Source organism: Mustela putorius, unplaced genomic scaffold (genome assembly GCF_011764305.1).
Source record: "Mustela putorius furo isolate JIRA1106 unplaced genomic scaffold, ASM1176430v1.1 tig00003863_pilon_pilon_pilon, whole genome shotgun sequence".
Taxonomy (NCBI): domain Eukaryota; kingdom Metazoa; phylum Chordata; class Mammalia; order Carnivora; family Mustelidae; genus Mustela; species Mustela putorius.
This window is the reverse complement of record NW_025422015.1, coordinates 10,535,367-10,557,642: the sequence shown is the minus strand read 5'-3', so window position 1 is coordinate 10,557,642 and position 22,276 is coordinate 10,535,367. Positions and strand designations below refer to the sequence as shown.

The window sequence follows — 22,276 nt, the reverse complement described above, 5'->3', positions numbered from 1 at the left end:
AGAACCTTTCAACAGAACTTTCCTTATCTTTTTCTTTTTCACCAAGAATTTCTATTTAAAGCATCCCAAACTGAAATTATGTTGAGATTGCCATTTTATGCGCATAATGTCGTGCCTGAGCACCTTGAATCAGGATCTGGCTCTGTCCCCTACTCCTCTGTTGGTGTTTGCTCCCCTGTATGTGGAATTGAGGTGCTAGTGAAATGCACAAGAATCAACAAGCTCAGAGTTTTTGTTTGGTGGTGAATACCAGTTCTGGGTGTACTTAGATCCCACTTTGTAGGTAGACCTGATTTGGCTTTGTCATTAGGGTCAAATAACCCCAGAGACCAATAGGCTTGCAAATTTGGAGCATAAATTTTGCAGAAGCTGTCTTCAATCTCTGTGTTCATCCTCCCCCTCCTCAGATCTGACCCTATTCATGTCATGTTAGACATCACAAAACTCAGAAATGAGAATACAGCTCTTCTGCCCTTTAACCTAATGGAAGTGTCACCCTTAATGCCTGCCAGTCTAGAATTACTTGGATAGTGGTGAACAGTACAAAAGTGGATTGACTTTCCATGTATCCATGCTTCTTGGATAGTCTAGGTGTTTAGGTTTCTTTCCAGATATCCAGTCGGTTAGTCTATCCTTTAGCCTCTAAAGAACATCTGGTTATATCCTGCCTAGATTGCTATGGGTCCTGATAGATTGCTAATCAGGAATTATTTCTAAATTAATGGAAACATTCCAAATATTCAAAGAATTTCTATTTAATTCTTAATTGTGCTCCTTTGGAATTGGAAAACTTAAGGTGAGTGAGGCTTATAAAGGAAAATGGAAGTTGAGAAAGGTAATATAATTATGGTGCTTAAGAGTTTATTTTCCTTTTACTAATTCAGATTCATTACCTGAAATAATTTTTTAATTTCTGTCATAGGTTGCCTTAAAGCTAATAGGTTGCATTAAAGCTAATGCCATAGAGATTCACTGCACACCTTCATGGTCCGCTTGGGTGTTTGCTCTTCTCTTTGTAAGTTCACACTCATTTATTGGATGGTAGTGACTGTCACACTACCAAGTTAGCTAAGACTAACTTGCTTTCTTTTTATTTGGGAAGAAAAGATGATTGCCATAGTAAGACAGATAATTGTGTTAACAACCTTTAACGAAGACTACTAAAAAATTGATAAAGACCCTCTGTATTTTAAATTTTAAATTTATTATGTTTATATATTTATAAAAAGAAACCCTATTTTTGTAGAATCTTGGAAACTCAAAGTATATAAAAGAAAACCAAAATCCCCTTCTTGTACAAAGATTATACTATTTTGATATTTCTTAAACTTTTTGATATACACATATATAGTGATATACAGAAACATATGCTAATTTAAAACACCTACCCTAAAAATTAAATTAACATCATAATATAGTTTTGTATCCTTCATTTTTAAACTTAATATTATATAACATTAATGTATTATGATAGTTTCCACTTTTTACTTTAAAACAATTGATATAGTAAATGTGTATACATAAATCTTTTCAGGATAGGTAATTTCAACAATTTTAAGGCTTTTGATACAAATTGCCAAAATGCTTCTTCAAAGTCTGAACCAGTTTTTATTTTTAATTTTAATAATTCTTATTTTGCTTTATACTCAAATTTCCTTCAGAAAAAAAATTTCTATTTAACAGGAGAAATATTATTTTGTCAATTGTTTTTATTTCCTAAGGAAGATATACATTTTTATGAAAATGTTCTTTTAAAATTCTAGGAATAAATTTTATTCAATTGGAAGGACAAACTATTAAGTTTATACACTGTAAAAAGAAAAAAAGGAAAATTATGTAATATCTTTATAAAACATAACAGTTTGAGGACAGTTTTGCTGAGGAACAAAGAAGAGAATGAATCGGGGTATTAAGCAGTATCCAGTGATTTGGCAACAATAATTATATAAAATTTCAGAAATTTCTCATTAATCTGAAATACTCCCATCTAACCAACTGATACAGGAAATTTTAATACATTCTGTTTTTAGGAACTGAGGAAGCAATATATTAAAGATTTGAAAGCTATTGTTTTCAACATCAGAATTGTGGAAACACTTGAATTTGTTATCATTCAAGGCAAATTTTACTATTTTGTTTAAAAAAAAAAAACACCCTTATCTGTGGACGATAAAAAAAAAAAAATGAAGTCCTATATAGCAATGCCAAGTTAGTATTGACACTAATACCTAACATTTGCACTCTTTCTGCTTTTTTCTCTTTAGGACATCCAGGCCGAAATTGATGCACATAACGACATATTTAAAAGCATTGATGGAAACAGGCAGAAGATGGTAAAAGCTTTGGGGAATTCTGAAGAGGCTACTATGCTTCAGCACCGCCTGGATGATATGAACCAAAGATGGAATGACTTAAAAGCCAAATCTGCCAGCATCAGGTCAGAATAGTCAATATCAAAATAAAAATGATGGGGGAGAGAGATTTCTATGACTTTTGCGTATCAGAAGGAGCACAGGAAGCCTTTCCATCATGCTGATTTCTCTGAAGTGGTTTAAGGTTTAAACGCAGGGACACTTCGCTGTCTCAGGCAATAGAACATGTGGCTCTTGATCTTGGGGTTGTAAGTTTGAGCCCCACATTGGGTGTACATATTACTTAAAAATAAAATCTTAAAATAGTTTTATATGCAAAACTTTTTTTTTTAAGTGACAGCTTTAGCTCCATTTATATCCAGGGCCCACCAGGGCCCAACTGTTCTTGACTAGTTCCAAATTTGCAACGTCATATTTTAAATTGAATACTAAGAAGAATAATGTTACCAACACCTGCTAGTTATTGAGTGTTTTCCTTGACCAAGTACTGTGTTAGCCTCATTATAAACCTTGCTCAGTTCTCGACATATCCCAGTAGGTGAATAGTAACGTCCTTCCTTACATGAGGAAACAGAGGCTGAATGAGAATAAGGAACTTGCTAAGTTTTTCAGCTAACAAGTGCCAAGCCGAGATTTGAACCTAGATCTTTCTGACTCTTGGCAGTGAATGTTTTGCTTCATCATGCTATTTGAATGTCCAATCGGAAAATGCATTTATAGAAATTAAATACTGCTCTCATGGACACTGAAATGGGAAACTAATGATTCATGTCTGCTTTTGGAAAGAGTAAAATTAAATCAGGATGAATTTGAGGACCAGAATGCTGACTAGGAAAGGACCCTGAAAAAGCATTGAGGGTGACAATTATTAATGCTATTGGGAGTCTAGAATTACATTTAATAGATGGTGAACAGTACCCAAGTGGATATGACTTTACAGGAAACTACTAAGCGAAGATCCCAAAAGAAGAATGTCAGTAGAGAAACCTAGATCTTGGGATGCCTATGGGGCTCAGTCATTGAGCGTCTGACTCTTGATTTCAGGTCAGTTCGTGACCTCAGCATCGTGAGATCGAACCCCACATTGGGCTCCATGCTCAGCTCAGAGTCTGCTTGTCCCTCCCTCTCCCTCCTCCTACCTGTTCTTTCTCTCTCTCAAATAATTAAATAAAATCTTTAAAAAAAAAAAAAAAGGGAAGACCTAGATCTTGTATCTGGGTCAGTCTCTTAAGGTTTGGAAACTATATGATGTATTGAAAAGTGTATAACCTTAAACAAAATGATCTTAAGTTTGATTCTTTGACTTTGATATTTACTTACTGATCTTAGGACAAGTCACTGGGTCTCTCTTAGCTTTAGTTTTCTCATTCACACAATCAAAATATAAATATTTAATCCACCTGATTGCTGGGAAGCAATGGGATATTCTGGCAGTTCTTTAACCTATGTAAAGGCTGTCTAACATAGCACCTCATTTATTTTTTCTTATATAAAGGGGCTCAGTGGATCTGCTTTATCTGGCTTCTGGATTTCATGGAGCCAGTTCCTAGAGTGTAGAAATCTTTAGTGATTATTTGTTGTGAGTAAACGTTAAAATTTTTTTTCTATCTAAAGAGATGTCCTGAAAGGTTATTATTCTTCTGAGTCTCATAGAAGGAAATTCACACTTCTTTTTGCCCTTATGGAAGGGGGTAATTGAGCATGACCATGGCAGCCTCCACCTAAAGATCCTCTTGGAGATCATGGCAACACTAGCCAACTACGTTTTTCAATAAGAGAGGACAGTCTGGGAGTATTGTACAGTGAGAGAATATACTTAGAGGCTTATTTAAGATTGAATTTTCAACTGGCCAAATCCCTTTGGGTTGCAACTTTCTGTTCCCCATAAATAAAAATAAGTAAAATGATTAAAAATGTTAATTCAGTGAAAAACATTCACTGAGATTCTAGCAAAACCAGCATCTAGTCTAATGAGTGAAAACCACAGTGCTGGTCCTGGTGAAGATTGTGTACATGGTGCTGGCATTTGGAGAGTTTGGAAAACGAGTTCTTTAGGAAGGAAAGTGTATTGAAGGCCCACATCATAAAAAGATCATTCCAGATAGAAAGCTACAGACAGAAAAATCTGTGGTCTTCCACAGATGCTATTCCTAAGCCTATCAAGTCACGTTGTTTTTCTAACCTGAAAAGAAAGAGCTCCTAAAGTACTGTTGCAGTATTATCTACTAAATAAATTAATGTTATTTTTAGAAGATGAGAGAGTAAACTTTTGCCAGTGGACTTCTGCATCAAGATAGATAACACATTCCAGTGACATGTGTTACTTTTGTTTTTTTAATTAAAAAAATTTTTTTTTTAAATTTAAATTCTAGTTGACACGCAATTCAATATTGGTTTAGGAGTCGAGTTCAGTGGTTTGACATTTACATATAATCCCCAGTGCTCGTCATCACAGATGCCCTCCTTAATACCCATCGCCCATCTAGTCCATCCCCCACCTCCCTGCCTCCATCAGCCCCCAGTTTGTTCTCTATAGTTAAGAGTGGTTTCCCTTTCTCTCTCTTCCCCTGCTCCCAAATGCTCATCCTTTAGTAAAGTGTGTTATTAATGTGATAATAAATTAAAAGAATGTTTAGCCTCATTACCCACTTCTGGAGATTAAGGCATTTATTCAAGCAGTTAATAAGAAAAAACTGTGTTTAAGGCCCTGCAAATAATAAATAAGATATGGTTCCTGTCCTAGTGGGCTCACAGGTCTAAACGAGGTTAAGGCGGGTTCATTGAGAGCTGTAGTTACTTTCTCTTCAGATGATCACCAAAGGCTTCATCAAAGAGTCCATTACTAAGCTGAGCCTCAAAAAGGTATATAGTTTCTCTCCAATGGATTGCATCAGCCCCAGAGAAGGACATGTTGGCAGGAGGCTTGACATAACAGTGTTTTCATGGAACAGTGAAGTTCAGCATGGCTGAGAATTTGCTATTGGTGTGGAGGAGAAAGATTGTGGCCAGAAAAAAAAAAAGGGTGGAGAGGCGAGGCACTCTCGTGGAAGGGCTGTGTGCGCCATGCTCATTCTTCTGGTAATAAGAATTTGAAAACTTATAGGTGACATAGTTAGATGTGAGCTTTGGAACGATCCCTCCCACATGCCCATGGAGGATGCTTTCTCAGATAACACAGTTCTGAGGACAAGGAAAGTGGCTAACAGACCTCTTCAGTATCCAGGAGAGGGAGGAGACCCTGAATAGGTACTAGGTTCATGTTGTTGAGGCACTAGTGAGACATCCAGAAACAAGTCACCAGTAGTCAGTGGATGGACATCTCTTCAAAAGAGAACAGTCGGCCAAATAAAAAAATGGCGAGATGGGGAGTACCCAGATAGAGGTGGCAGGCAAAGCATTGCAAGTAGGCCAGAGGGTGAAGAATAGAAGAGGGCACAGCAAAACAATCACAAGGAAGCCTAATATATAAGGAATAGGTGAAGGAAAGAAAAGCCAGCAAAGGAACATGAGAAGTGGGTGGCCCTGAGGACAGGAGATCCAGGAGTGTTGTCTAGAGCCAAGGGAGGAGGAGTTTCCAAGGGAGGGGCGTGCCTAGTGGCTAAGGGAGTGGAGTAAGATCAGGGCTACCCAGGCCAGACATAATGAGAAGGGCTTTGGTAACTTTTTGCTGGGATATTCCTTTGGTTGAGGTGAAAATCTGATCTCAGAGGACCAAAGAGTCAGAATGGGAAGTGGGGAGGTGGAAACAGAACTAAGCTACACAGTCTCATTTTCTCAAGTCACTCTGCTATGAAGGGGAGAGAGAGAGAGAGAGAGAGAGAGAGAGAGAGAACACATTGCTGTAACTATGTTACTAGATGTAACAGCATTGTAAATTGTGCGAGAACTGGAGACCGAGATCTATACCTCTGTTGATTTATCTGTGCTTTCATATAGATCAGATATGCTTCACTGAAGAAGTAAATGACTCAGTCTTCATTTTTAACTTGGGCAAAACAAATTCTAATAGCATTCATTATCACTTCGGTATTTATAAAAGATACATACTTCTTTATACATATATAATATGTAAATTTGTAACTATGTGGTGATGGGTGTTAACTAGACATATTGTGGTAATCATTTATCAATATATATCTATATTGAATCATTGTGTTTATACCTGAAGGTAATAGAATGTTATATGTTAATGATATCTTAATTAAAAGAAAGAGAAAACAGTTTCTTAAAAAAGATAACACAGTTTATGGGGCACCTGGGTGGCTCAGTGGGTTAAGCCGCTGCCTTTGGCTCAGGTCATGATCTCAGGGTCCTGGGATCGAGCCCCGCATCGGGCTCTCTGCTCAGCAGGGAGACTGCTTCCTCCTCTCTCTCTGCCTGCCTCTCTGCCTGCTTGTGATCTCTCTCTGTCAAATAAATAAATAAAATCTTTTTTTTTTTGAAGATTTTATTTATTTATTTGACAGACAAATCACAAGGAAGCAGAGAGGCAGGCAGAGAGAGAGAAAGGGGGAAGCAGGCTTCCTGCTGAGCAGAGAGGTTGATGCGGGGCTCGAATCCCAGGACCCTGAGATCATGACCTGAGCTGAAGGCGCGGCTTAACCCACTGAGCCACCCAGGCGCCCCAATAAATAAAATCTTTAAAAAAAAAGATAACATAGTTTATTATACTCAGTAATAGGCCCTCGTATAGGAAGCCCAACCTCAAACAGAAGTGGTCCAGGGTAGTGTTTAGTAGTGTTAACCCTTGGAGCTATACCACCTCAGTTCCAACACTGGCTTTGCCTCTTAGCAGTTGTGCCACCGTGGACAGGTTCCTTAGCCAGTATGTGTGTCCTTGTATTGTCAAAGAGAGATAATAAGAGTAACTTCTTTTAGGGTCATCCTGAATATTTCATTTAATTAGCCTGTATAAAGTGCTTAAGACAGTGGCAAACAGTAAGCACTCAATAATTGCTAACTAATATAATTTTTTCATGGATTACCATTCTGTTTGGCACTAATCTGTTCAAAAGACATAGAAATTGTCCCTACTTCATTTTTTGGTCTTCATCATTAATGTTGGGAATTTCTGAGAAGGTCCCCAACAAATGGTGTTCATCTATCCTGGCTGGATTCTGAACAAATATGAATAAAAGTATGTCCAGAGAGAAACAACAGTGTCATGTTAATTATTGGTAGAGGCCAGGCTGGAGGAGGTGGCTTAGGGAGAGGGCCCCGTGGGCCCTGATAGCTGAACCCCAGAATGAGGTGGCGTTACCAGCAGTCATAGAGAAGGTGGTCCCCCAGGTGAGGAACCCTACAAGGAAGAATGAGGAGGAGCTCAGTGTTTGCAGGCCTGTTTCAAGAGTCAAGGGTGAGCTGAGCAAAGCATCTGGTTATTTCCTAAATTGACGAATCAGATTCTTCACTTCACCTCTTCAGGGACTGAGAGGGGATGGTTGGAGAAGAGGTCAGGAGTGTGCTCAGTGAGAAAGTCCCTCCCCAAGGGATTGGGTGGGAAAGCGTTCTCATCAACAAATATGGAGAGTCAGCCTATCTCCCAGCCCCCTGCCTCCCTCAGTCCTTGTTGAAAACGATGCCTGGTGAGCACGCTGTCACTTTCCATCCCTTTACTCATTCCTCCCATTCCTTTAAAGCAGTCTTTCCCTACACTGCCTTCTCTTGTGTCTGAATTCAGTTGTATCTTTAATATTTCTGTTCACTATTCCACTACTTTTCTGTTTCCTTGAAAGTTGGCTTTCCCCTTAGTGACCCTCTTCATTTAAAGCTCTCTTTGATAGCCTGTAAGTTTCCCATTTTCCTCACCTGGAATATTTTGGATATTTAATAGCTGCTACTGGTACCAATTGACTGGAACACCAGCCATCCACTTGCGGCATGGAGCTGCAGACCAGTGGCCACAGGGCCACACAGGGATAAGGAAGACGTTGACAGCCTCCTTGCCGTATTTTAGGCATTGCTGTTCCATCTCAACAGCTTCTCCTTGGAAGCAGATTCATGCATTACTCTACCCTCTACCATCTTTCTCCTGCTTCTTCCTGCTCTGTAAGACACTCTTCTGCTTTACTCATTGATTTGAGCATCTGACTTCCCTTTTATTCTTCATCTGTTCTTCAGCTCTCATCCTTGGTGTCAATATCCATATTGATAATTTTTTTAATATTTTGGCCTCCGTGTTTCTTTTTACTTTGTCTCTAAGAGCCTTCCTCCTTATTCTGTTTCTAAGTCCCACAGACCTGGCCATTCTTGGGACTTAGTTAACATCCTGAGATGATCAAGCTCCAGGAGACCAAGGGCAGAGTGTTCTCCAGAGCACACATGTTGTTTTCCTACATTCCACCTGGCACGTGCATCTGAATACCACTGGTTTTGCCATGTTAGTTAGGGAGGAGCCCTCTGTTGCATCAAATCAGAATTACTTGCAACATCATTGGTCAATCAGTTCTCCTTCACATTAAAGTTATGGCCCTAATGAAGAGGGTACCTTTCATTAGCTTATTATATACTGGGATCAACTTTATCTTATTACGTAACTTTGCATTTTAATCTTGTATAGATGAGTCATCTACTATATTTCAGGTGGATTGATTAGTGCTCATTTCGGTAGCACATATGCCAACTAGGTTGTCTAAAATGCATGCCCTTTAATATTTCCAGCTGTGCAACTCTTAGCTTTTAATTTTTTCCCTTCTTCCAAATATGCCTCCCTTTCTCTTAATCTTTGGTTGCGTAAACCCTTTATCTTTTCAGACTCCATCCACCACTTCTACTCCATTTGGATTCCATCATAAGCCATTCCAGTACTGTAAATTTCCTCTCTCCTTGGAATTTCTTGTTTCCTCCTTTGAAACCCCTCAGAGGGATAAGCAGATTCCTTACTAAGCAGGGAATCCAACACAGGGCTTGATCCCAGGATCCTGGGATCATGACTAGAGCTGAAGGCAGACATTTAACCGACTGAGCCACCCAGGTACCCCCTCTCCCCCATTTTTTTTTAAGATTTTATTTATTTACTTGACAGAGATCACAAGTAGGCAGAGAGGCAGGCAGAGGGGGTGGGGGGAAGTAGGCTTCCCGCTGAGCAGAGAGCCCAATGTGGAACTCGATCCCAGGACCCTGAGATCACAACCTGAGCCGAAGGCAGAGGCTTAACCCACTGAGCCACCCAGGCGCCCCCTCTCCTCCATTCTTGATTCTCATCTTCCTAGTGTTATACGAGAAAGTGAAAAATGATGACAGTTCTTCTATAATTTGACCCTTTCTACTTAAAATTGGTATTATGATTCTGAATGATTTTCTCTCATATCTACCACCATCTCTGTTTTGTAAAGATTTTGCTTCCTCGTTAGCACCCCAAAACTCTCCCTTTTCTGTGTCTTTCTTTCATTCTTTTCTGAGAATGAGGCCATTTGATATATGCTCCTTCTGTACATTCTGTATTTCAAATGGTGCTTTAATTGCGCTAAAGTCAATGTTGTCATGGCATTGCTCTAATTTATCATCATTTTAAGAGAATGTCTGCCAAAGATTATAATAACAGCTAATATTTATTGAATATCCATGTGCCAGACCTACAGTAAGTGCTTTACAGGCATTACCTCTTTTGACTATGGTGTGGTCATTAGAATTATGTAATAACCTAAGACTGATTACCTTGGGTTAATATCTTAAATATTATTTCATGTTCTTTTTGGATAACTTTGATAAGACTTTTAAATACGGAATTTCAGTGTGTGAAATATTCTTTGAAATCTAAAAACAATATATACAAATATATATTTAACTTATATTGACAGAAGAGAAAATAGCTAATAATTTGAAATGTCATCTAGAAGATGGGCTCTTAGAAAATTTGACAATACTTTTTACTCCCTGAAAAAAATATGAATTGGAAATAAATTCAGTAATGTGAATGACATGGCCTAAGTTTTTTTTGTTAGATTTATTTAGTTTAGGATTATGTTAATTAAAATCTACTTATCAGCTTAATGATGTTTAATAGAGATTCTTACTAACATATGGTTTCAAAGGCCAGTGAAATTGTGAAATCTAATGAAAACAGAGTTCAAAGATAAAATTCTGTCTTTCCTTTCTTTTATGAGCCTCTTAAAAATTCAGGGCAGCCTTTTAAGAGCCCTTAGAGAAGATTAACCTTTAACATCATGACTACATCTAATGTTATCACATTCTACAATGTCACTGACACCACTTTTAGCCTTAACCAGTTGATTTTGCTAACCATATTGTAAAACTACTAACATTTCCTTTTCTAAAGTTGAATAGAGGAAGATATGGTTCCTCTCTTCTTTCCTTTTCCCCCTCTGGTTCAGCTGTTTCTGATGGCACTTTCTGAGAAAGTAGAAATGTTCTGTCTCTGTGCTGTTTGGTGTGGTGGCCACGAGCCACAGGTGGCATATGGAGTGCTTGAAATGTGGCTAGTGCAACTGATGGCATGAATTTCAAAATCTATTTCATTAACTTGAGTTTCAACGGAAATAGCTACATGTCAGTGTTGGCAACCATATTGGAAGCACAGCTTTGGTGTTCTTTTCAGCACACATTAAATTCCTCTTTCTCCTAGTCATCTTTATTCCCTTTCTGGGAACAGAAATATCTCCTTTTACTATAACTGGTTATTCTTACACTAATAAAGGTATTTGCTTTCATTATAACTTGATTTATAATCTATGGGTTTTACCATAAACTAAAAATAAATTTCATTTGTCATAAAGATGCCACATTGGACATTTAATTCTGTGCATTCCTTATGCGCCGGGGATAGTATGCATTTGTTCCCTTAATTTGGGTCATTGTATTCTTTGATGGACCTACTTTGCAATTGGATCTTCACTTGTCTATAAATATGTCTGGGCCGTTTCTCTCTCCCATCTTAAATGCTGCCCCTAATGAAAGCAGTGGAGTGGAAAGAGTTTAGACTTCAGTTTGGATCCCAAATTCTTTCCCTAAGCAATTTTTTTTTCTTCGAGCTGTGGTTCCCTCAGAGAACTGTTGTTAGGTTTCTTATATCAGAGCATATTTTGTGAACTTGCCTTTCTTCCACCTTGGTCTCAGGGATTTTTAGTTTGGAAACCATGTAGTGCCTGATAATCAGTGCAAATATTCTGTAGATGTTTGTTTGGGGGGAGTAAGTGGAAAGCTGTATTTTATTTTTATATGTGCTCCTGCCGGCTCACTCACTGTTTGCCCTCTTTTTCCCAGCAGTATATTGGGAGAAGGAATAAAAACTTCTTTGAAGAAACATTGAAAAGTAGAGGCTTTAGTGATTTATTTATTTTAGAGAGAGAGTGTGAGCAGGGGGAGGGGCAGAAAGAGGTGGAGAGAGAGAATCTCAAGCAGACTCTGTGCTTAGCTTGGTGCGGGGCTCAATCTCATGACCCTGAGATCATGACCAGAGCTGAAATCAAGAGTGGGACACAATCTGCTGAGCCACGAGGGTGCCCCAAGACTTTTGCGATTTCAAATAGATATTAATTTACAGTTTCCTCCATGTTATATTTGAATGATAGGATACCATTTTTTATGGGTCCTTACCTTCTACAAAATTCTTATATAGTTTTAAAAAGAGTGGGTCACTTAAAAATGTGTAGAGACTTGTAAAATAAATGATTCAGTGTAATGAGAGCTAACTTATATAAAGCACATTCTGTAGTAGAGATCGTCCTAGGTTGATACATCCAGTGAAAGTATTTCTACTTTTGCACTTTCAAAAGCCTATGTTCTATATCTGAAGAATAAACCGAAACAGTGAGAATTAGGATAATATAAGTCAGAATGTGAGTGCTCGCAGATACGAGTTAGATAAAGAAATGTTCTGAGGTTTTGAAAATATGATTGATGACTGACTGGTCGTCTTTAGTTGTGAGGAAGGGGAAGCTTTAAAATGTTCAGAGTAAAATTGAGAAAGTGCAAGTACACCAAAAACAAGTTTAAGGTTTCTACTTACAAAGCATTCGACCCAGTGCCCAAGAAAAGGCTTTCATCTTGAAAGATGAAAGAATTAAATTGAAACTAGAACACTGAAGACTACTATGGAAGCATGCATTTATTTGGGCATATGGTAGTGATCTATTGAACACATAGTTATATTCTACTGGAGAATAACCAGAGCAGATTTTCCAGGCAAAGATTCTGCCAGATCAGCTTGCTTTTTAGGAAGGAAAAAGGAAGATGCAGAGAAGTACGTACACCAGTGTTACCTCATTTATTTCAAAGTCACTTCAGTATTTCTTATAAAAAGCATTGCCTTCATCTTTATGAAAAGTCCTGCAGGTGTTGAATGTGATAGATTTCAGTGATCAGTTTCATTATTTTATGCAGTCAGAAGAGTTAATCACATTGGGGGGAAAAACATTTGCATGCTCTTCAAAACGATGAGTATGTGTAACCAGATTTCAAAGGAATGTAACACCTGATTTAGTTATTGATTAAAGAGTTAAGCTACAGACATTGAAGAAGCAGGATCAAATAATCTAAAATAAAGGTCAGGGTATGTGCTTAAGTGTTTTGCACACAGAGACACTGAAGCACATCTTGATTAACTAAAGGCCACTGACGTCTAGCTGTCTTTTTTTTTTTTTTTTTTTGCATTTAAAAATACTAGAAAGAAATTGCAACACCTCCATCAAATGTATTTATGGCAAAATGATTTGTAACTGGCAGAGTTTTCAGTTAATATAATTGAAATTATTTAGTTCTGCTCTGTGACAAGTAAAATTATTGTTTATCATGGATAGGTAATTACATATTTGGCCTAAAATTAATCAATATGAACACAGAAAAGTTGGCACTCATGCAGAATCAGGATCTAATTAAAGCAAAATTTTGTAAAGTGAGGTCAGTCGTACCACCTGTAGAATGAATAGAAAAGATTATAAATGCAAGAGAATAGAACAAACTTTTTAATCATAACAATTCTCAAAGAATTATAAAATGTCTCAGACTTCTTTCTGTATTTACAAATAATTTTTTATTATTTTGTATCTAACTTTTTTGAATAAGATATATAATTTTAGAGTTTGAATGGTTTGTTTTATATTAGCCAGCTGACAACTGAACTATAAATGTGTTGCAGAATAACTGGCCTTTTTTATGTGAACGCAAGTTGGTTCATGGTATTTCAGGGATATGCAGAACTCCATCTTTTTTTTTAGTCAAGAACATTAGCTGATAGACCATGGTCACTACTTTATGAACTAGAGATGAGCTAGAGATCAGATTGTTCTTCTGAAAATATTGTGAATTTTTAAACAAAGACAGGATATCGTTGAATGTCTGTTGCTAGAATATCACCTGATGTGATTAATGGGAAAATACTTGTTTGGATTAACTATAGCAGAACTCTAAGCTTTAGGAACAGAGGCTCAAGTCAATCAGATGTCCAAAAAGGAAATTACTGATAAGACTGAGGGACAGTAGTGGCTGTCCCTGGTTGACTGGTCTCTTATTGCACAGTTTTGTGGAAGGGGGATCATGATGCCAATGTCAAGGTGATAGCTAACTGAGAGGATGTGAAGCCTGGTCTACAGAGATTTCTTGCACCTGAAGTTGCCCCAAATGAGTCATCTTTGGCCATCATGTCTTTAGTCTTTGGAAGTTGGTGTGTAACAAGGCTTAGGTCTATTTCCATCAGCCCTGCACCTCTCAGCCTGAAAGGTCAAGGTAATTCCATGTTACACAGTGGAGTGCTTAAATCCACTTTGACTGTCTGCCCACTAGGGGCATGCAGAGTTGAGTAAATGCTGACTTCTAGAGTCCCTGGACTTCTTTCTGGCTGATCCCCCTTTTCAGATTCAGCCCATGACATGAGGGCTTGAGACTGGCTGAGTGGGCTTTCTTCAGGCCCCCAAATTTGTGCTTTTATTTGCATTTCTGTTCTTAAGGGCTTTTACTCTTATCGGAATCTTAAATCACATAAAAATGTATTTCCAAAACATGGTTTCCTGCATAGAATGTTCATAATTTAAGAATCTGAAGGTACTTTTCTGTACTAAAACCAGAAATTGTTATTGAATCACCTTTAGACCAGAGTATGAAGTACTATAATCGATGACTTTGCCCAGTTGTTTTCTATTCACAGTAGACATTTGTCACAGGACACAAATCAGTCTTAAGCCAAGTAGCATTCTATCCAAGTAATGGCTAATTGTTTCCCAACTTTTTGAGGTAAATATTAGTGACATTCTTTCAGTAAATTATTGAGTTTTAAGGGAAATTAAGACAGTAATTTCCTATCCTAAAAAAAATTAATTTGCTCTTTTAGAACTAAAATTAATATGGGCCTGTTGTACATAGTCAATTAGAACATAAATATATAAAAATTAAGTGTTTACTGTGTTTTCAGTAGTAACCCCATCTAATATGTATTATTCCAAATATGTTATATGCATATAGTTGCTTTCTGTTCTTCTCTCAGTCCCTGTCTTCATATATGTGGATAAAAGAAGAAGAAAATTATATCTGTGTGTGCATATAAGGTATACATAAGCTACTGAAACTTGCTTTTATAATTTTACATTTTATCATGGACATTCATCTTGAAAGACTCATGTTTATGCCTTTGTGGAATGTAGTTACCGGTTTTAAATTTTGATAGATATTATTAACATATCTGTATATCTTATCTTCTTCAAAATAACTGTTTCTTTTGGGATTTTTTTTTTTTAAACAAAGAGTCAGCCTCTTTCTGGAATGTGAACATTAGTTAGTCATACAAGGTTATCAGTCTAAGGGAAGATATATAATATTTGAACTCAATTCAGACTTCTAAATGTGGTCAATCCTGTCTCTCTACAGGGCCCATTTGGAGGCCAGTGCGGAGAAGTGGAACAGGTTGCTGACGTCTTTAGAAGAACTTATCAAATGGCTGAATATTAAAGATGAAGAGCTTCAAAAGCAAATGCCCATTGGAGGGGATGTCCCAGCCTTACAGCTCCAGTATGATCACTGTAAAGTAAGTTGACCGCATACGGTAGGGATCTCTTTTAATTTTTATATTTTTAAATTTTTGTTTATTTTCAATTAGCCAACATATAATACATCATTAGTTTTTGATGTAGTGTTCCACGATTCATCAGTTGCATGTAACACCCGGTGCTTATCACAACACGTGCCCTCCTTAATGCCATCACCTGTTGACCCCATCCCTCCACCCTCCACTCCCTTCTATCAGCCTCCATTTGTTTCATTCCTTTTGATTTTGGCAAAGTAAATACTTAAAATTCTAGATAAATACCTGAGTTGAAGAAATCAACACAGGATTTCACCCTTACCTCCCATTTCTTTTATTTATTTAATTAATTATTTATTTATAGATTTAATTTATTTGGGAGAGAGAGTGTCAGCAGGGGGAAGGGCCATGGGAGAGGGATAGAATCCTCAAGGAGACTCCCTGGTGAGTGCGGAGCCTGATGCAGGGCATAGTCCCAGGACCCCAAGATCATGACCTGAGCTGGAACCAAGAGTTGGACGCTTAACTGACTGAGCCACCCAATCGCTCTCCCATCCCCCATTTCTAATTGTCATTATTTAGACACTTAATTTAAGTTACATGATTTACTTCAATTTGTTTCAAATTAATTTACTCTTTATATTCAATTAAGTTTTTTCAAACAGTAAAGATCTCTAAAGCATCCTATTGTTTTTAGAGTATCCTAACACTTATATAACTTTCTAATAGATTTTAAAATACTAACTTATTCTATTGGGGACATTTTTTTACTCCAAGTGAGTCTCAAATTCAGAAGGCATGGAGTTATAAAGAATTTCAGATTATCTTGTTTATAAAAATGGAAGTGAAAAAATAAGGACCTGTAGGCGTAAGAATATGGAATAAAGTCTTAAAGCAAATGAGGACCAACATATTTATGTCATTTTATATGTTTTATTTTTCTGAACTTAGATCTTTTTTTGAGTTACATTTTTATTCTGCTCAAATTTCTGTCTCTGTGCAAATTTATACTTTTACTCTGAGAAACAGATATGCTGAAATCTTATCAACGAACATGTTAATTCTTAGAAGTTTATATTTAAATTCTCTGCCCTACGGACTTTCTATTTTTTTTAATATTCTTTCATTCCCATTTTCTCATGTACTGTACATCGACTTGTTCTGCTATATATATATTTTTTTACTCTTCACATGCAATGCAAGTTCTCCTTCTAAATCTGTACATTTTAATGTGACATTAGAATTATATTCCCATTGGAAAAGCCACAATAGTAGCGCTTGCATCTTCTAAAGGAAGAAGGGAAGATGTCATCTAGGTAATAAATTTGCTTCAAAATGATAAGACCTTGAAATTTGTTTTACTTTGGGCCCTTGTGACTTGGTTGTTCAAATTACCATTTGGGTAAATTTTCCCTTTCTACTCGAAAAGTGCCTATGATAGAGAAATAGTTCTAAGATAAGAAAAAAGAAGATAGTGTTGGAATATAACATGCAAAATAATCATATCAACAACAACAAACAATGATAGAAGATTTTAAATCGTTGTTTTAGGAAAATCATGTTTCTCCTTTTTTCAGCTTTCCTTTCCTTTAATTATTCATACGTGTTTTTTGTGGATTTAGATGATGAAATAGAGTAATACAAAGCTCTTCTAATGGAAGTTCTCTGTTAAGGAATAAAATCTGCTTGTGATCATATTCTGCTAGTTTTGATTAAAACCTAATTTTTCAGGCATGAAATGATTTTCCTCTTCTGACCTTAGCAAGTAAAGTGCACATCAGTGTTTCCAGTAAGTGCTGGCTGTGTTCTTTCTAAGCCCTTCTCCGAGCAAGGTCAGCCTGATTTAGGCTGTTTCACTTAGAGTCTTAAAGTGCAGTTGCTCTGCACCAGCCCTTTAGGCCCAGGCATTTAGATAATAAAGATAATACTGATAGTGGTGCTGATGATCACATTGGTTCATCCATTCAGCAAGTATTTATTGAGTGTGTAATACATTCCAGGCACTATTCTAAGCATTGATGAGTCAACAACAAAGATAATCTTCTTGCCTGAGTCCGTGTAGTAAGAGACAGACACCAGACAAGCAAAAAATATATAATATGTTCCATGGTAATAAATGCTATGAAAAAGGTAAAGCAAGGTCAAGGAGAGAGAGAGAGAGTGAGAGAGAGAGAGAGAAGGGAGAGTATAAACAGCAGAGGCACTTTTATGTGGAAAAGGTCAGGAAAATGCCATAAGGGAGGTGGTTTTTGAGAGGAGAACCGATGCAAATGTGAGGCAGGAAGTAATGCTGCTCCCTGGGGAAGACAGCATAGAGGAAAGGGGTAGATACACCAGGCCATAGAGGCTGCAGTGTTCTGTTCACATCTGAGGAATAGCATGGATACCAGCGTTGTTGAAGCACTTAAGACAGAGAGGTAGGAACTGAGGTTGGTCTGGAAGCAGGGGAAGGGGTTGAAATCACACAGGTACTTGAAAGTCCTTTGTAAGGGTTTGGCTTTCACTCCAAGGGAGATGGGAAACCATGGAAGGTTTTGATAGTGATAATGCTGTGATTGACTTATATTACACAGATGAGATTATGAAGAATAAAACATAGAGGGGTTCAGGAATGTATTTCAGTAATCCAAGAGGGGGGATGGTGATGACTTAAACAAAGGTATAAAGGGAGAGGTAGAAAGTAACTGCTTTCTGAATCTATTTGGGAAGAAGTAACAGGATGTGCTCACGGGTTGGAAATGTGGACTACCTGAGAAAGAAAAAGACTTGCAGTGGCAGGAGTCAGAGGTTTTTGGACAAAGCAAATGGGACAGTGCCTGGAAGGAGAATGTGGGTCAAGTAGTCAATGGCTTTATAAGAATGAGGACAAATTCTACATGTTTCTATGTTGATGGGAATGATCTTGTAACGTGGGAAAAGTTAAGGATGCAGCAGGGAGATTACCAGGTAGGGGATGGGATAGGATCCAGGGTACAAGTACAGCAGCTGATCTCGGGTAGGAGGGCAGAGAGATCATCTGGTCTAACAAAGGTAGGTTTGTAGGTTTGTGCATGGGAACGTCCAGATGTCCTCTTTTGATTGCCTCCATTTTCTCAGTGAAATAAGGAGCTGGGTCATCAACTGAATACGAGAAGAAGGAAGGTGATGTGGAGGTTTGGGAAGTGAGGAGGCAGAAAAATATGGTCTAGAGTGGCTGAGTTAAACTAGGAACAGAATGTACAAGAAGACCATGGAGCAGTGCTCATGAATTTTAAGTGAGAACAGCCAGTGTGAATGCTTTTCTTTGTCCATGTTGAGTTGCCTCACTGAAGATAAGGAGTTAATTGGAAAGTTGAATTGAACTAAGCACATGGGATGGGGGAAGGGAGGGGCAAGCGGGTTACAGAAATATAAGGGAGCTATGGTAGTGATGGCACATGGAATTGGGGCTGGGGAATGGGAGATCTGAGGATATTAGAGAGGTGAGGGACAGTAAAGTGACGTTAGAACTCAATGAATGGGACACAGCAGGGGGGCTGAGACATCATTCAAATTGGGGACCTGGGGAGGGGCACAAACTATAACGAAGCTGTAGTTGTCGTCAGAGAAGGGGTGCTAGAGGGGGCATTTATTGTTAATGACAATCTCCAGTGTCTTTTTGTGGGAGTGAGTTGCAAAGGTAGGGTGGAGAACAGGGTCCTTTGGGAGGAGTAGATAAGGAGCTGAGAGGTGGAGTTAGCTGCAAAATCATCTGCAGGACAGTAAAATCACTGGGACCAAGAGAGAGAGCGTGATATCAAAATGATGATTATGAGGAAGAAGGGTGATGGTGGGATAGGTTGGGATTGGTGTACTTTGGAAAAATGGTGTTTTCTTTTCACATTCCTTTTCTTTGGAGTCTTACACTCTTAGTTGGGGATGAGGGAGAGGAATAGTGTAAATTGGATATAGTTTAGCACTGCTTTCTAAATTTCTAATGCCTGCTATTGGATTTTTCTTGAGTTACTATTGTGTGTTTATCACAGTTGCCATCACGTAGCACACTGTGCATAACCCAGATTACTGCTGAGGGATGTTCTTGATCAGCAAGTAGGACTTATCAAGAGTTCCCTTTAATGGTCCGTACTTCTTTGAGTTTATATTAGAAAGTTTATGTGAATAGCACTGATTGAGTTTCTGAGTGTGGGGCCAGGGGGCTTCTCCCCTCATTGTTATACCTTCACTGGAAATAATCCTTTGTGGAATTTCATGTTGACTATAGGTTCTGGAACACGATACTTTATTGTGATCTGTCATGGTCTGCCTTACAATTTATCAATGATCTAAAACTATTGGCTTTCTTCCTGTCATCTATTATTAATGTTTTGACACGAGCTACATTTTTAGCTCCGAGAACTGAGCAGCCTCTCATGCCAGAAGTAATTTATGGAAGAGATTTCCAAGTAAAGTTGGTGGAGGTGTGTGTTCGTTTGTGAGGACCTCCATAACAAAACACTGTAGACTGAGTGACAGAAAAGAAATTAATCTTCTCACAATTCTGGAGGCTGGAAGTCCGAGATCAATGTGTCTACAGGGTTTATTTTTTTCTGAGGGCTCTCTCCTTGTCTTGTGGATGGTCATCTTTTCCCTGTATCTTCAGCTGGCCTTTCCTCTATGAGTGTCTGTCTTCTAAAACTGCTCAGAATGAACTCTTTTTATAAGAACACCAGTCATATTGGATTAGGGCTGACCCTAATGACCTCATTTAATTTAACTATTTCTTTAAAGACCTTATTTCCAAATGCAGTCACATTCTGCCAAAAGTAACTTTCTTTCCCAACTGTCAAGTATAATGTTTCTAATCACTATACATTATTATAGAGAGGGCAAATCACTATGCATTAGTACTATTAGGGTGTTTGTTTGTTTGTTTGTTTATTTATTTAAGACTTTTTATTTATTTGACAGACAGAGAGAGATCACAAAGTAGAGAGGCGGGCAGCTGCAGGGGTGGGATGGGTTGGGGAGCAGTCTCCTTGCAGTTCAGAGTGTGATGCTGGGCTTGATCCCAGGACCCTGAGATCATGACCTGAGCGGAAGGCAGAGGCTTAACCCACTGAGCCACCCAGGCATATTAGGACAGTATTTAAAGACACAACATCTACCTGTGGTTATTTACCTTTCTTACCAAGCTTTGCCAGCCATAATCATTGAATAAGTCTAACCTCAGCCTTGCCAGTGTTCTAACTTAAATTCTATAAATTATCTGTAATCTGTTCTTACATTTAAAATCCTTTTGGGTGTACATGTGGTTACTCTATTTCAGGACAGCTTTTTCTTTCCATGTCCTTGGAGAATGTCTTTCACCCCCGCCTTCAGACTTTTTTATGAAGAAAAAAAAAAAAAACCTTTATTTAGAATTAGAATTATCAATGATTAGAACTGGAAGAGGCCCAAGAAAGAGTTCAGTCCTATCCCCTTATTGATAGTAGAAGAAAATGAGAGCCATGGTGTGTTTTGATGAAATCTGAGTTTTCTTCTCTCCTTTCCTTTCTCACTTCCAAAAATCCTCGTCATTTGCCCACGTGTCTGGTGGTTTCTAGGACAGCAGAGAGACACGGATACACGGAATAGACACAGTCCCTGTCTGCATGGCATTTAGTCAGGTGAGGGCCTGTGCCTGCCCTTCTCAAATTTACAGTCCCTGTTTCTTCCCTGTGTTACTAGAAATCGTTTCCAGCAGGAGTTGTGGCTGAGCTGTGCACTGCACATTGCTGTCCCAGATCTTTGGTGTCTGCCCAAATATCCATTTCTCTAAACCCCAATTTCAGTCCCTTGGTGCTAACTCGAGCCTGCTGTCAGTTCTTGTACGCTTTCCTTACTGATCTTTTCTATTTAAGAGATTCTATAACTCTTTTGAATTATAACATGATGTAGCTTTAAACAGGACAAAATAATCTTTAAACTATTTTTTCACTGGTACATTAGCATTAAATTTAGGTGACTTTTTTTTTCTGTTATTATAAACTGTCTTTTTTTCTAACTTCTTGCTATTTTTGGTCTTTAATTGTCATAATAAAGTTTAAAAGATCTCTTTAATTTTAAAGAACTCTTGCTTTATAGCTTTAAAGTACCTAGTTAGAATCAACCCAAATCAACCCTTAGATGGGTACTAATATTAGGCAAGGGTTTTTTTATTTTTTTATTTTTTTTTTTAATTTTTAAAATTTCCCCATAGAAAGAGTAGGACCTTGTATTTAATTTCTGACTTACATATCTCTTCTTGCAGATAGCTGTCTGGATTACTTTATTTTGAACAATTCAGTACTGTGTTAGACTAATGGGACCTAATATCTTCGTTCTAAATTAGAATATCTAGCAATTCCCAGATGGATTTTTTTTTTAAAGGAAACAAAGTAATTTAACAGTGATTTGTTTACTATTTTGGGAGATATGATCTCATAAATACAAGTCTTGAATGTCATTGTACACAAGTCTTTTCAAGATCAGCTTAAAAAGCAATATGACATGACTTTCTGTTGTGGTCCAGACACATGCGCATTCACAAGATGCATTATAAACCACCCGTGCAGACATCCCACAATGAGCACTCAAGTTTTAACATTAAAGTTTCCAGTGGCTTTACATACAAAGGGAAGAACAAAGCTAGCTCTCCACAGGTGGGTGTGGGCTTACTGTGTGCTAGAAAACCACTACTTGACTTAAAAGCTGCTTCCAGGGATGTCAAACTCTGATGTCAAAGACTTGTGAAGCATTTGAATAAGATAATTCCAAGTAGACATCTGACTACTTTAAATGTCAGCACTTTATCCTCAGCACTTTATGAAGTTGAGTGAAAGTCTTTTTCGGCTCTTCCCCTCTGGAGAGTGGTGTATTAGGCTCTATTTGGAGGCACCTTCTGTTGAGACTTTCTATACAAAGTTAGTGAACTAGCGCCTGGGCTTAGGTAGACGTG

At 37.8% G+C, this 22,276-nt stretch overlaps 1 protein-coding gene across 8 annotated transcripts in view; it reads left to right on the top strand.

The window, feature by feature from the left end:
• Positions 1-22,276, top strand: part of UTRN (utrophin) — a 500,711-nt gene that overhangs the window by 348,952 nt on the left and 129,483 nt on the right. For all 8 annotated transcript variants that reach the window (XM_004752757.2, XM_004752758.3, XM_004752759.3 and 5 more), the window contains 2 exons: positions 2,265-2,437; positions 15,189-15,345. In XM_004752757.2, coding sequence (XP_004752814.2) covers positions 2,265-2,437; positions 15,189-15,345 — 330 coding nt within the window. The remainder of the gene's footprint in view (positions 1-2,264; positions 2,438-15,188; positions 15,346-22,276) is intronic.